Source organism: Falco punctatus (assembly GCF_963210335.1).
Source record: "Falco punctatus genome assembly, chromosome: 19".
Lineage (NCBI taxonomy): Eukaryota > Metazoa > Chordata > Aves > Falconiformes > Falconidae > Falco > Falco punctatus.
The window spans coordinates 365,639-379,006 of NC_137599.1; the positions used below are offsets into that span (position 1 = coordinate 365,639).

Genomic DNA, 13,368 nt, shown 5'->3' on the forward strand with positions numbered 1-13,368 from the left:
ATGTCTAGCTTAGGAATGTCTGCATCCTTAAAAGCCAGGATGCAGTACAGCCCAAAAACCAAATTAAGAACAAAGACAAGATTTCTATTGTTTGTTTTGTTAGAGACATAAATGCTACATTTAACAGGAAAAAAAGGGAAACAAATATACTCCTTTTTATATACTGATTCCTGCAGGCATACACAAATGTCGTTAGTGTTCTCTTCAACTAAAAGAGGTCAGTACATAAACCACATAAAGCAAAGTTACTTTCTTACTGTGACATAGGCAAAACTCAAAAAAGGAAACATACTATTATCAAGAATCATTGTCCACAAAGTTATGTATCTAACCCTTGGTCTTATTTTAGAAAGTCTCCCTGGTAATTTGTCTGTGCTTTTGAAAAGCAAGTAATATGTTTTGAATTATAAGAGGTTACAGGGACATTTTTGTGGTAAATTTGGACTTTCATTTGCAAAAAAAAAAAAAAAAAAAAAAAAGAAAAGAAAAAACCACACAAAAAAAAAAAAAACCACCTCAGTACTACAGAAATCCTTCGGAAATAACATTTTCTTGTCATTGCTAAGCACTTTTCAACAAAGTTTAATTGCCACTGTTCCAAGGAGCTGTTTACATCCAACTCTAAAAGAATACTGGGGTACTTATGTCTCTGCAAGCAAAAGGAAAAGCAGCATTGTGTCTTTCTGATATTTTGAAAAGCAAACAAAAGAGTATAATCCCTGCAGTAGCAAGGGCAACAATTTTTCTAAGCAAGTTCACTTAAAGACTCCGAGTGCTCAGGGTCTGGTATTCTGGGATTTTTCTGGAGGCTTAAATTGTACTTACAGCTCTTTCAATCTTCTTTGATTCATTCCCCTGGTCTTTACACCCACAATCAAGAAGGAACAAAATGCCAAATAAGCTAGTATTAAGAAGTGGAAGGCACTATTTCTAGCCTCACAAGCTTATAAACTTTATATATATAAACTTATAAACAGTTGTTTTATAAACAGTGCACAGGAAGAAAGGCCTTCAAACAACAGTAGCTGGATTTTTCCTTTGAAGGTGAAACTTACTTTATAGTTCATCCTTGTAAACAAAATAACCTATTTAGGTGAATTTTAGCAATATGACTAAAAGCTGAAGTTTTACTGTAAACACCTAAAAGATGTCTAGCTATATGAAAGCTTCATTGTACTCTTGATAACCGTGATGTACAGGCTTTTACAACCACCAGAGTTTTTGCAGGCCGACACGCCAGATTTTACCACCTCAATACACCACAGAAGAGCCCTCCCGAAAGCAAGCAGTGTGTACAGTGGGAAAAGAGAATTTTTTTGTTTAGTTTGTTTTTCCTAACTATTCATTGTGGAACAGCCTTTGCTGTCATTCAGTAGGCTGTTAAAATATAGGTTCTCATTACTCCTTGGCTGTTTTGCTTCCTGGACAGAACAATGTAGTAAATTGCTTGAGCCCCCTTTGGTTTCCCTATTGTGAGTTTGTCCTGGGCACCAGCACAATGACAAAGGCACTGACCAGTTTGATGCTTCTAATGGAAGCCAGATACTAAAACAGGACCTTTTCAGAAATTTTCAGGTGGTGCCCTAAAGTATAATTCATTGGAGGAGTAGCAATGTACACCTGCTCTACATCAGAATGAGACTGAAAACCTTTTCAACAGGAGCCCCATAATATGCAGGCTTATTCAAAGGTCACCAGAAGTTCCAGCGTGCTTAAGTTGCCTTGAGCTAAACAAACCATGCAGGATTGCATGAGCGCAGGGGCAAGCAAAAAAACACAAACTTAAAAAATTCTGTTTGGGGACAGAGCTAGACACACTACCCTAAACTAAACATTCACCTCTTGCAGCACATCACATACCACACAACGCACAAAGTCCTGCCACAAATCTCCAATTTTTATTTCCAGGAGGATGTAGTGAGCCTTCAGGCTTCCCACATTAAGTTACATCAACCTTAAATGGGAACAGATCATGATACTATAAGCAAATTATTCTCTACCTGAACAACCTCAGGCAGGATAGCATCAGGCCAGGCTCTGTCCAGACCCAAGAAACTAACTCCAATGGGCACAGATCCAGTATGGAATCAGGAAACTACTTGAACAGATCAACACGATAATCAGCGGTTGCAGCATACCAAACCTCCTACCATGACAAAGTTTGTGTAGGTTTCATAAATTAGACATTTCAGGAGGAGGCAGTGTCTATGTTGAAATTTATATGGAGATTTTCTTCCACACCAAAAGAGGAGCAACTGAGGGAAAAGCACATGAATGCTTGTCAGAAAGTTCTCAGACAGACATGTTAACAGATCAGTGCTGTAGGAGAAACTGATAAACACTGGAAGGAGATAAGCTGTATTTCTGAGGTCAAACAGGAAAGAGGCAAAGAGATAGGCGAAGCAGATAAAACAGAAAGCAAGAACAATCTGTAGGTAACTTAACAAGTATATGTGGAAAAGGGGGGTTTGCCAAGGTGTAAGACAAGGAGCAAGCACAAAAATCAGTGCAAAGGTGGTTCTAGGCAAGAGATTGAGCTCTGTGTTATAGCTTAAACTCAGGTCTGATATACTATAGGGGAAATAACCCTTGGCTTCAAAGCAAAGGCCTTGAAAGGACCAAGTCAGATGGTACAGGCAGAACAAGCAAATTGCTGTCCAGAAGAGCTTGCTTGCTCCAGCCCAAGGGAACCCCAGCTCACTCACTGGGCAAGGCTGAAAAGATCAACACCAACATCAGAGAAGCTATCTCTGCCACTGGGAGAGCTGAAGGGACGTAAGCAGACACTTCACAAGGGGGAAAGCTGGGCAGAGGTGTTTACCTGTACAAAGAAGGTGCTGAAAGCAAGAGAAGTCACCAAGAATGACCAAGAGGAAGCTGCAATTATAAAAATATAGGAAGTCAGCAAGAGGAGAAAGTAAGGGTCAGGTGGGCCAACATTTCTTGGAGGGACAGTGAGAGCGCCTGACAACAGCTGACACCCTGGAGTACGGCAAGAAAAATCCAAGGATTAGAAATGAAATCATGGCAAGCAAGCAGCTGTCTAGGGACCACATAACTGGTTTAATGCCATATTTTCATCCCCAACAGTATATTTTTCTGTAAATAACACTCTGGATCAGACCAGCCCAACGGTTGCACGCTAACTGTTCTCTAAAGTTTCACGTATCTCAAGGCTGGCACGTCAGAGCAGGCAAATGGCAGCAAGAGGGCAGGCCACTGCCAACTCCTAAATCAAGAAGGGGTGGCTAGCAACATCACAGCAACCAGGAAATGCGCGCAGCAAAATGCTTCAGCAGACAGGTGAATCGGTCAAAACGCAATAGTGGTGAGAAACAAATACTCCAATGCTGTTCAGAGAAAACATTAAAGGCTGCAAAGAAAAATGCTCTGCAATTAGAAGGGGCAGTATGGAAAGTACCATCACCATGAAGAATTAAAAGCAAGAACAGACTTGTTATGGCCCAAGCACTCATCACACTTCTACTGACAAGCCTGAGAAGCAGCGCACTGCAAGACCATCTGTGACGATGGGGCTGCGTCCTCTGGCTTATTATTAACTGTTTTATTTAAAAGGTCTTTACATGATATCCCCCCCCTCCTTCCTCAGCTTCTCACTGCTGGGCTCTGACAGCATGTAATCTGTCATCTGTCTGAAACACTACTCACAAACAGCAGCAGTCTGCTGTGCCATGTCTGCTTGTGGCTGCCGGGCCCCACACAGACCAGGTGAGAACACTACCTGTAACAAATCCCAGGAACGAGAAAAACCTCATTCCTAACAAAAGATAGAGGTTATCTAAGAAACAGGGTTTAGATTTGAAGAAAAAAAGTATTTTCAACAGGTTAAACTTACCTAACGCCCCTTTTTCACTCCCAAACACAGAGCAGCTTCATACCCAAACTGTTCTTTTAGCATTTCAAAGCACCACAATGGAAACTTATTTCTCCCGGTCTGTTTAACAGAGACAGAAACAGCAGTACCTGACAGCAGTAGTGTGAGCAGAGATCTCATTGGGTCTCACTGAAAAGCCCTCAATGGAACAGAAATATTTTAGAAATTGTATTTCTGTTTCTTAGAACTGGAAATGAGCATTTGCTACAAAAGGACACACAGCTCCCTGATCTAACACTTAAAGGCAAACCTATGTTCAGACATGTCTTTCCTTCTCCCGCAACCTCAGAATGTCTTCATTCCATAAAAAGATACAATCATGACCCAGGGACTGGGAAAGGAGAGTGATGATCTAACAACCAAATATCTAGCGAGATCTGCAACTCTGAAAGGAATTTGAGTAAATATGACTAAAGGGGAAATGTTCAGGTAGTGTAAAAGCTTGCTCGATTGAAAGAAATGCAAGGGGTTAGTGGAGTGGTATTATCAGTAAAACCATCTAAAGAGGTAGATTTTGGAACAGAAGTCAAAGCAGAGGACTCTTGACGAAAGGAGACCATGAGACTCATTGGAAGTATAAGCTAATATTTACTGTAAAAATTTGGCAGATCTTAAAGTCAAAATTTAACTAGGGAAATTCAGAAGGTGAAGATAAATTACTTTCGTTAAGACAATGCAGGTAATACAAGCCATCTCAAATGTGTGGTAGTCAAAAACAAGAAGAGGATTCTACTTTACAGTATCACAAACAGATGCATTGCCCACTGAGGATCTTCAGGACTCGTATTACTTCATCAGAATCTACAAAATAAGCGCAGAGAAGAGGCAAGAACGAAAGCAAAAAGGATGCTGAGGAATTGCTAAATTACCAGCTGACTTTTGTTGATACACTCTGCGTAAAACAGCAGAAAAAATAATATATTAAAAAAAGAGATGTAATAGAAGATGCTCCTTATTGAGCTAATTCGCAATAGTTCTGGTTACAAAACTGATTCTGTAGTGCTTTCTCTTCAGACCTGATGCCATGTGACATGAATGTCCCTCCCCAGCTTGCTGCTAGCTACCCACAATTAAACTTTGTTATCTGTGCTCTTACAAGTACCATAAATGCAGCTCAACATCAGCTGGCAAGCCAGGACTAGCAGATCTGGTGCACAGCATTAGTTTTACATTCTTATGCTGGTAAGCTACCCTGAAAGTCTAACCTCATTCATAAATCTGGCCTCGTATATTATTCAACACCCATGTGTTAAAATTATTAAACACTACCTCACCCACACTGCTATAAAAAGACTACTGTAAAATTTCACTCTGAGAAAAGAAGGTATTCATAAGTCAGGGGAGGGCAGATGTGCAAAAGAAGATTCAGTGGAACTACATAAATTCAGCACACATGGAGGCAAAACAAATTCCACACTGGACACCATCTCATTCAATGCTTCATTCATACGAACACTGTCAGGAAACACTGAGCCCACCTGCAGCAGCTATCAGTTTCCATAAGCTGAACATGAAGTCCCTGCAGAAATCAGAAAACTGGCCTTGATCCTCCCTTTTGCTACTTGTCTAGTTCGGATTTGCTTTTTAAATGAGATTGATGGCCTTTTCCATCTATGAAGATCAAGCTAGACCTTGTCCAAGTTCGTAAGACAATTTTTGATGGACTAAGGGGAATTTTCATTCCATTCATTCCAAATTCTGACACAAGACAGCTCTCTGCAAACTGAGCAATTCTGAAGAAGCCAAGACCTGATGAGACCTAACTGCTGACCGTCCAAGCAGCAGTGAGTGTCCTGCAACATCTGCAGTGGCAGGCACCCCTCTCCAAAAAGAAAGCAGACTCTTCCCAGCAGCATTTTAATTCAATGCCACATGAACAATTCAAATACTCATACCTATTTAAAATGAGAAAAATGGCTTAAAGGCATGAAAAGCTTGTTTATTAAGCATGAATATTTCATTACCAAAAGCATGAATGAAACTAAGCATTCACATAATATTTCTGTTACTACCTTAGCATGAAGCCAAACCTCTCCCACCACAACTTCAACCAAAAATATGAATGTTTAAGATGGTGCTCAAAAGATAAGAAAGCCGCTGTAAAAACATCAATACAATATAGACAGCACCCCTTCGCTTACTTTAAGTAAGATTAAGTCACGAGGAGAGCAGAAAGGGTGCTATACAGATGAAGAACTAAGTGCCATCAATGATCCACATCCCTGCTGAGAAAGATTTGTTTCTAATGTATTCGTGGGGACACTGATCCTCTGAAAACAGGAACAAATTAAAGTGTTTGGTCAACCCCAGAACTTGTGTGCGTTTTTCCAGACCTGTTGAGGAGAGCTCCCAGGAACACAAAAATGAAGGAAAGTCACCCAGTCTCCAGGTCTAGAGGATACTAAAATGCAGAACAAGAGTTTTGCCTTTCGGAACCATAAGATGAGTGACTATCTGTGCATTTACACACAAAAAAAAAAAAAAAAATGCCCTTCGTTATCACCTACTGAAAGGGGCTGTGAACAACTGCGTTATAGCTTCTCTTCAGGTCATCCAGGCACTTACGAAGTCTGTACATTTTTGGCACCATCTTCAGCCTCTTGTATCCAAAACTGCCTGCACAGGAGTGTGCTGCAAACCCAAGAGACCAACAGCTGATCATATCAGTCGTCCAAAACACAAACCAGATCATTTTTTAAGACCGACAGATACTATGAACTCAACCCACCACATCATCCAGAAGAAAAAATGTTTCGGGGGTTTTTTTTTGAGAGGTCCAAAAGGTATAGGCTACACACCACTGTCTCAAGACAATGCCTTCAAGATATCCCTCTGCAGCATTTGAAGCCCAGATCTGTTTTGGTTTGCTACAGCCTTTTTGTAGAACTACAGCCTATGCTTCACAGTGAACACTCGCCTCAGCAGCAAACACAGAAAATTCTCAGAGGAAACCCACATTTTCTTCATACATTCTTGATACCAAAAATATTATTAATCCTAATAAATACTAGATCTCTTTCAAAAGTATCTGCAATAAATAAGAATTTAGAACTGTTGCCTTAATTTAGGGTAGCTTTGAAAATGTTAGGGTTTGACTGTAAGAAATAGTTGAGAAACAGTAAAGACCACTTGAGCATATTTTTAACTAAAGTCAGAACTGTGATTTTATCCAGCATTGCTTTAAGAAGTTTGAAATCACAATGTGTGCAGGGAGGCAACTGCACGGACTATTAAGCTGTAGTTCTTTGCACCACATCCTCAGGTACAGGTGGGCCGGGATGACCAGGAACTATCTGAGCAGCAAGTACAGCCTTCCACATCGGATTTCATGCCGGAATTAGTTAAAAAAAAAATAAAGAAATGAAAGAAAAAAGAAGAAAAAAAGAAAAAAAAGGAAAACAACCCAAAACTCATTTCACAATCATTACATCTTACCAGGTGCTTTCACCAGCTTCCTTTCATGCATCTTTGAATTCTTTAATAATCAGAACTAAGATCTATTAAGTTCCCCAAAGGGGATTTGCACAATGCTTATGAATAATAAGCAACTCGCTAGAAATCAGGAAAAGATGAGTCAAATAGCACCTGCTCACAAATTAGATGAGAGAACAGAAAGACCTTGAGCACACAGCTCATATGGAACTACCCCGAACGCTACACTGCCGCTGTGATACATAATTGTCTGCTGCATTTTTTTCTTGCACTTCAGCATGGCTTTCCACTTACAGTCCCCAGCTGCGATTCAGAGGTGTTGGGTTTATCCACAGCTGGACCCTCACACCATCTCACTGCCCGGCACAGAGGGGATCACATCTCACTCTCCTGCAAAGCATTTGAGACCTTGTGAGGAGAAGCTAGTCTCAAGTTATTCCTGAAATTATCACTAAGACTGCAGAACAGATAATTCAAGAAATCAAGCTAACTCTTTGCATGCCATATGTATGATTTTTAAAGCTCTGTGTTTTGATTTGTTTATAAAAATGTTAGTTGTACAGGATAGTACAACGAGTGGTCTTTACAGGATAATGTGAGAAATCACATATAAACCAGAATATTTCATACTTATGAAAAATAACCTTGCCCTCTTCCTTACAAGGAAGTAAATGAAAAATGATAACTTCCATCACTTGAAATTTTCATTACGGTGTGATGAAAAATGAAGTGATGTACAGTTTTGTGTATCTCTTACTCAAAAGTTCACACCGCAGGTTTCATCTACACCACAATTTCTGCAAAACATTAGCAACTCCTGCGAGATCGCTGCTCCCTTCCCACAAGCACCATCTCACTCCACCTGCTATGGAATAGTCAGTCACATTAAGCCAAGACCTCGTGCTGAAATTGAAGTGTTTTAACAAGTCCAGAGCAGGATGCTCTCCCTTAGATTACAGGTGGGTACCGCTCAGAGTACAGCTAAATACTGGCCCTTGACTGTCAGCAAGAGGATCCGCGAGCTGTTTGACATTAAAAAGATTCAGTTTTAAGGAGCCTTTCAATTACTCTTATGTCCTCTGACAGGAACTAAAATGCCAACTATCACTGCAGTAATCAACCTGCCCACAAAGGTCAACAAGGAGCCGATTAAAGGGTATGCCAGATTACCTGCTGAAGCACAAACTGCTCAAATATGACAGTTTAAAATAATTCACACTTAGGAGCACTTAAAGAATAATTATCTGTTAAAGCTATAGAGGTTTGCTATAAAGAAACAAAGCTAGCTACTGAGTCCATGCTAACTGTTCCAAATAGTCCTGCTTGTTTATTTTGGGTTTGGGTTTGTTTTTTTTTTAATTATTCTGATGACTAAGAATCACAACCAGACACTGGTACGAAGCCCACTCAGAACTAAGGAATTCAAGGACCGGATGACTTTTATTTACAATTAGCACATAACGCACAGTGACTGCTTGAGTATCTACATGATATGGCCAGTTTATTAACCAGTTGCAAGACATCACCATGAAAAAATACTAATGCTGTGATATCCTTGCTGAATTGCTACATGAACCCACAAATTAACAACGCAAGATGCACAGGGATTGGGAAATGAGATAGTGAACTGACATTGCATCCATCCACCTACCTGGGCAGGTACTCACACTGACAAACACATCTGCCATACTAATCCAGCCCACGTCAACACCACTAAATTCTAGTATTAAAGTGCAACTTCACCATTTCTCTTTTTCCCACTAGAGACGTCCTTGGGGAAATATCCTTGCATGCACCAAAACTGGTATGATTTCAATTCCACCCACATCTGGGCTCACTTGGGAACTAAATCCAGCACAACCCATCTTGGGTCAGCCAGTGACCCTGAACAAAAATAGCTCTGGCAGAAAGCTGGATTTATGGAATAGGGTGGAGCCCATCCAAGTGTAAACTGAACAAACCTGCCACGTGAAGTTAATGATGGAGAAGCAACAATTTCTCCATTCTGTTCAGCTCAAGGCAACTCATGCCATCTACGCAATGTGACATAATCAAACCTCGAGCAGGTCAAAATCTAGGATGTAATTTGGGTATGACACAGTTTAAGATGTATCATCAGGCAAGAGTTAATTACTGTCTCCAAAGCAGTAGAAATAAGAGAAGCAAATGTTGCTTGAGAATTGTAACAACACCAGCAGCAAAGCTGGGTCAGCAGGCCAGGGCCATAGCTCTACTGGCACTGTCAAACAGGGTTTAGCAGAGTATAGCAATTTTACTGAAAAGCCTCACTTTTGGTAAATTCAGATTAGCTTTCCTAAACGTCCTGGTGCAGACAAGCCTTAAGCCAGGAGATGACAGCACCAAGGCTAGAAAAATTAACAGTGTTTTTTTGGTTTGTTTTTTTTTTTTCCCAACAGAAGATTATTCTTCCCACAGCACAGACAGATACAAGACAATCTTGAGCCAGACCTCTGCTTGCAAACTGCAGATTACGGCCAAAGTAACACACGCCTTCTCATGCAAAAGAAACTGTGGTTTGAATTGATGTCACAAGGAAAAGTCTGGTTTCGAGTACCAGTGATCAAGGTATCGAAGTTAAAGGGACACTTGATGGCGTATTAGACACAGCAGGGATGTCCAGACAACATCCTTCAGCACAATCAGCATGCAACATGACAGGAAAAAAATAAAACAAAATCAAACTGCATATCAACTGTAAGGATCAAGAATTGCTAGCTTTAGCTTGTTCTGCTCATCCTCTTTCACACAAAATTAGCAAAGTCTACCAGTGGCATCTCTCAGTTAACTAATCTGATTCCTAAATGCAACCAACATGCTAAGTTGATTTTTTTTAATCTAACAATCCGTTTACAATACTTCATTTAGTCTCTAATACACATTAACTAAAGAATAAAAGCCCCAAGAATAACCTGTTACATGCATGTTTCCTGCTAATTACAATTACTTTGTTTGCAAGCCCTTTGTAATACAATTAGTGTCATGCCGTGCACAAATGAGAAACAAATTAAAGCTTTTAGAGTCACTGCAAAATTCTTTTGAATCTGACATTTCCTCATGTTCAAAGCTCAACTGTTCATGCTGTTTTTCTTAGTATTCAAACACAACTGCCCTCCCTATTCAAATAAAAATCCAAAATATAAAAGAAAATATAGTATCAAATATGCCAGTTGTTATTGTACCTCACACCACCAGGATTTGAGCCCTGACTTTGCAGCACCGCAGAAGACAGGTACACCCCAGTAGCCAGGTGTCTAGCACAAAGTATTCCCGAGCACTCAGCAGCTGATGCAGCCAGACCTCAAAACCTAGATTTCACCCAGAGGAGACACCACAATTGCCAAAGAGCTGGTTTTTCTCCTTCCTCAGTAGTTTTATGCCAGCTGAGGAAGCTTAGCCCATCGCTCTTCCCTCGGCTATTGCCAGAACCACTCTCAGGTGCGCCCAACAACTGCACAGGCCTGACACGCGACGGATCTCATCTATCTCAAGAACACAAGTGGCACGGGAGGAACAGTCAGTAAAGTACAAGCAAAACTGGGTGGGGGCAGCCAATAATCCACGGTTTTATCCCAAAGGCTTCCCTTTGGTAACTATCAAATCCTTGCACAAGCAGGGGTATAAGAGTTTATCAGGAAAACCTCCCATTAATCTTTTATAATGGAAAGTGAAAGGCAACCACGGACTTAGGGTCCCCACCAGCTGTCCCTCTATCAGTGCTGCTCAGGATTTAGCTGTGCTTCACAGAGGAAACCGGGAGGAAAACGCAGATCTTCCTGAAGCTGGTCTAGTAGGGCAATAAAACTATAAAGATCACAAAACATTAACGCAGCAAGGCTGCCCCAGTGAAGGGCTGTAAGGCTCCTATGGGGCTCGAGCAACCTTCGACTTGGTGACCTTTATTGCCGTTTTTTTTCCATTTTAACTTTGCACACGTATCAGCACGGGCAAGATACCTGTCAGAGGGAAGGCATGTGAGGTGGAGCCTGAAGCAGATGAGGTCTGATGAGAGGAGGGAGGTTTTGCAGGGGGGTGACTGAACACACACACACCCCAGAGCCAAAGGGGGGCTCGGTGCCCCCTGGCTGCACCCTCCTATTTACTTGGTCCTCCTGATTTACCCCCATTTCACAAAGAATTCCCCTCTTTCGTGCAGTTTGCCCCTCAATCGGGCTCAGGCAGGGCCGGTTCAGCTCACTAAACCGGCACAGCCCACCCCCCCTCCCCACAGCCGGCAGCTAATCGGGGGTGCAAGGGGGGAACAACCAGGAAGCCAGGGCTTCACAATCCCCTCACAATCCCCTCATAAACCCCTCACAAACCCCTTCCCCCCGAGGTGAGGAGAACGGGGGTTTCCACCTCCCCGCCCGTTCCCCCCCCTCACGGCACTCACCGCAGGCGGAGGTTTGCCATGAATTCAGGCATCGTAACGGCGTCCATCAGCACGAAATCCGCTTTACCGAACTCCAGGCTCTCCTGTTCGGCCATGGCGGCAACGGCTGAGTTCGCGCTGCCCCGGGCCGGGGCGGGAAAGTGGCGAAGGCTGGGGGGGGGGGGGGGGCGGGGGGGGTGTGTGCCCGCCTCGCGCGCGCAGGTGAGGCGGGGCCGGCGGGTGCGAGGCGACCACCGGTCGGCGCCCCCTGGCGGCACGCGCAGCATGCACACCCCCGGCCCCGCCCCTCAGCCAGCGCGGGCGGGAGCAAGGAGCGCCCTCTGCTGAGGAGAGGGGCGCACTGCACATGGGGAATCCCACCGGTATGGGGGCGGCGGGGGGCACTCCCTGCGGGGGGGAAGGGGGCTGTATCCTGCACCCGGGTGACACCCCCACCCTGTCTCCCAGCATGGGGGGAGGGGGGTTGTCACATTCCTGCACGCGGAGGAAGGACAGCATGGGGGGGGCCTTCATCCTGCACCCCGGCGAACCTCCAGCCCCGGGTGCTGCGAGTAGCACCGGATCCTGTGCCGGGGGTGTTGGGTGGGGGGGACTTCTGCACCCACAGACCCACCCCAGCGTGCAGCAGGGTCAGATCCTGCCCCCAGAAAATCTCCACTGCAGGATCCCAGTGGGCAGGGCCAGATCCTGCTCTCAGAGGATTCCCGCCCCACCATGCAGGGCCAGATCCTGCCCCCAGAACCCTGGCTGCCCTCCCGGACCCTGCTCACTCTGGCACTTACCAAACCCCCAGACTCCCCCCAAATAAACGCAAAAACTCCCACCTGGGAGCACCTGGTCACCTGCAGGGCCAGTACCACCATGAGCTAATTAGATTAATGACGGACCTAGGAGCAAGCACAGCCTCATCCCCACAGCCCAGTGGGTGCTGGTGGGCTGCAGCCTCAGCTAAAAGCGGTGACCCCCTGGTTATAGGCAGCGGTGCCTGGCTCCCTGCCTGCTCCTGGGTGAGCAGGGAGGAGAAATAGATAGATTGATCGATAGATGATAGACGATAGATAGATAGATGAAAGGTAGATAGATAGATAGATCTCCCCCAAAATACCATGTCCGCACATTGCTGGTGCGGCATGGGTGGCTCCCTGGAAGATGGATGGTTTCTGATCTTGTTTCACACAACGTGCTAAGTATTTTTTGTGTCGTTGCAATTTCCCTAATTGGCACAATGCTAATTAAACACCTTGTAGATGCCCTGGGAAAGGCAGAGTAAGGTGGAGGCATTGTGGCTGTGGCAAGCAGGTGTGGGACCAGCACAGCAAGCAGGCAGCGGTGATGGAGCATGGGAAGAAGGCAGCGACTGGGCAGAGCATCCTCTGCCTCTGGCCCCACAGGAAGGAGAAGGCAGATTATTCCTCCTACATCCATATGCTACTGGTACATTCCACCTGGGCTTGGGTCCAGCTGCCCACTTTCCCAGCTCAGCTCGGCTAGCCACATATCCAAGCCTGGGTGCTTGTGTCTTAGCTGATTCTGGAGGTTTTTGGCTTAAAATGGAAGTGCTGGGGCTTGGGGAGCCCTGCCTGAGCCACTCCTCAGCCGTGCCGATGCTCTGTGGGTTGCTCTCCCCACA

At 43.9% G+C, this 13,368-nt stretch overlaps 1 protein-coding gene across 9 annotated transcripts in view; it reads right to left on the reverse strand.

The window, feature by feature from the left end:
- Window positions 1-12,125, reverse strand: part of MYO1D (myosin ID) — a 163,621-nt gene extending 151,496 nt beyond the window's left edge. For 4 of the 9 annotated variants that reach the window (XR_013924599.1, XM_080370031.1, XM_080370032.1 and 1 more), the window contains exon 1: window positions 11,739-11,923. Coding sequence is in view for 8 of the 9 variants with exons in the window: in XM_080370031.1 (XP_080226157.1) it covers window positions 11,739-11,833 (95 nt within the window). In the remaining variant the exon portion in view is untranslated. Of the gene's footprint in view, window positions 1-11,738 lie in introns of all 9 variants that reach the window. The other 5 variants (XM_080370028.1, XM_080370034.1, XM_080370029.1 and 2 more) reach the window with 3 other exon arrangements.
- Between the last annotated feature and the right edge of the window lie 1,243 nt (window positions 12,126-13,368).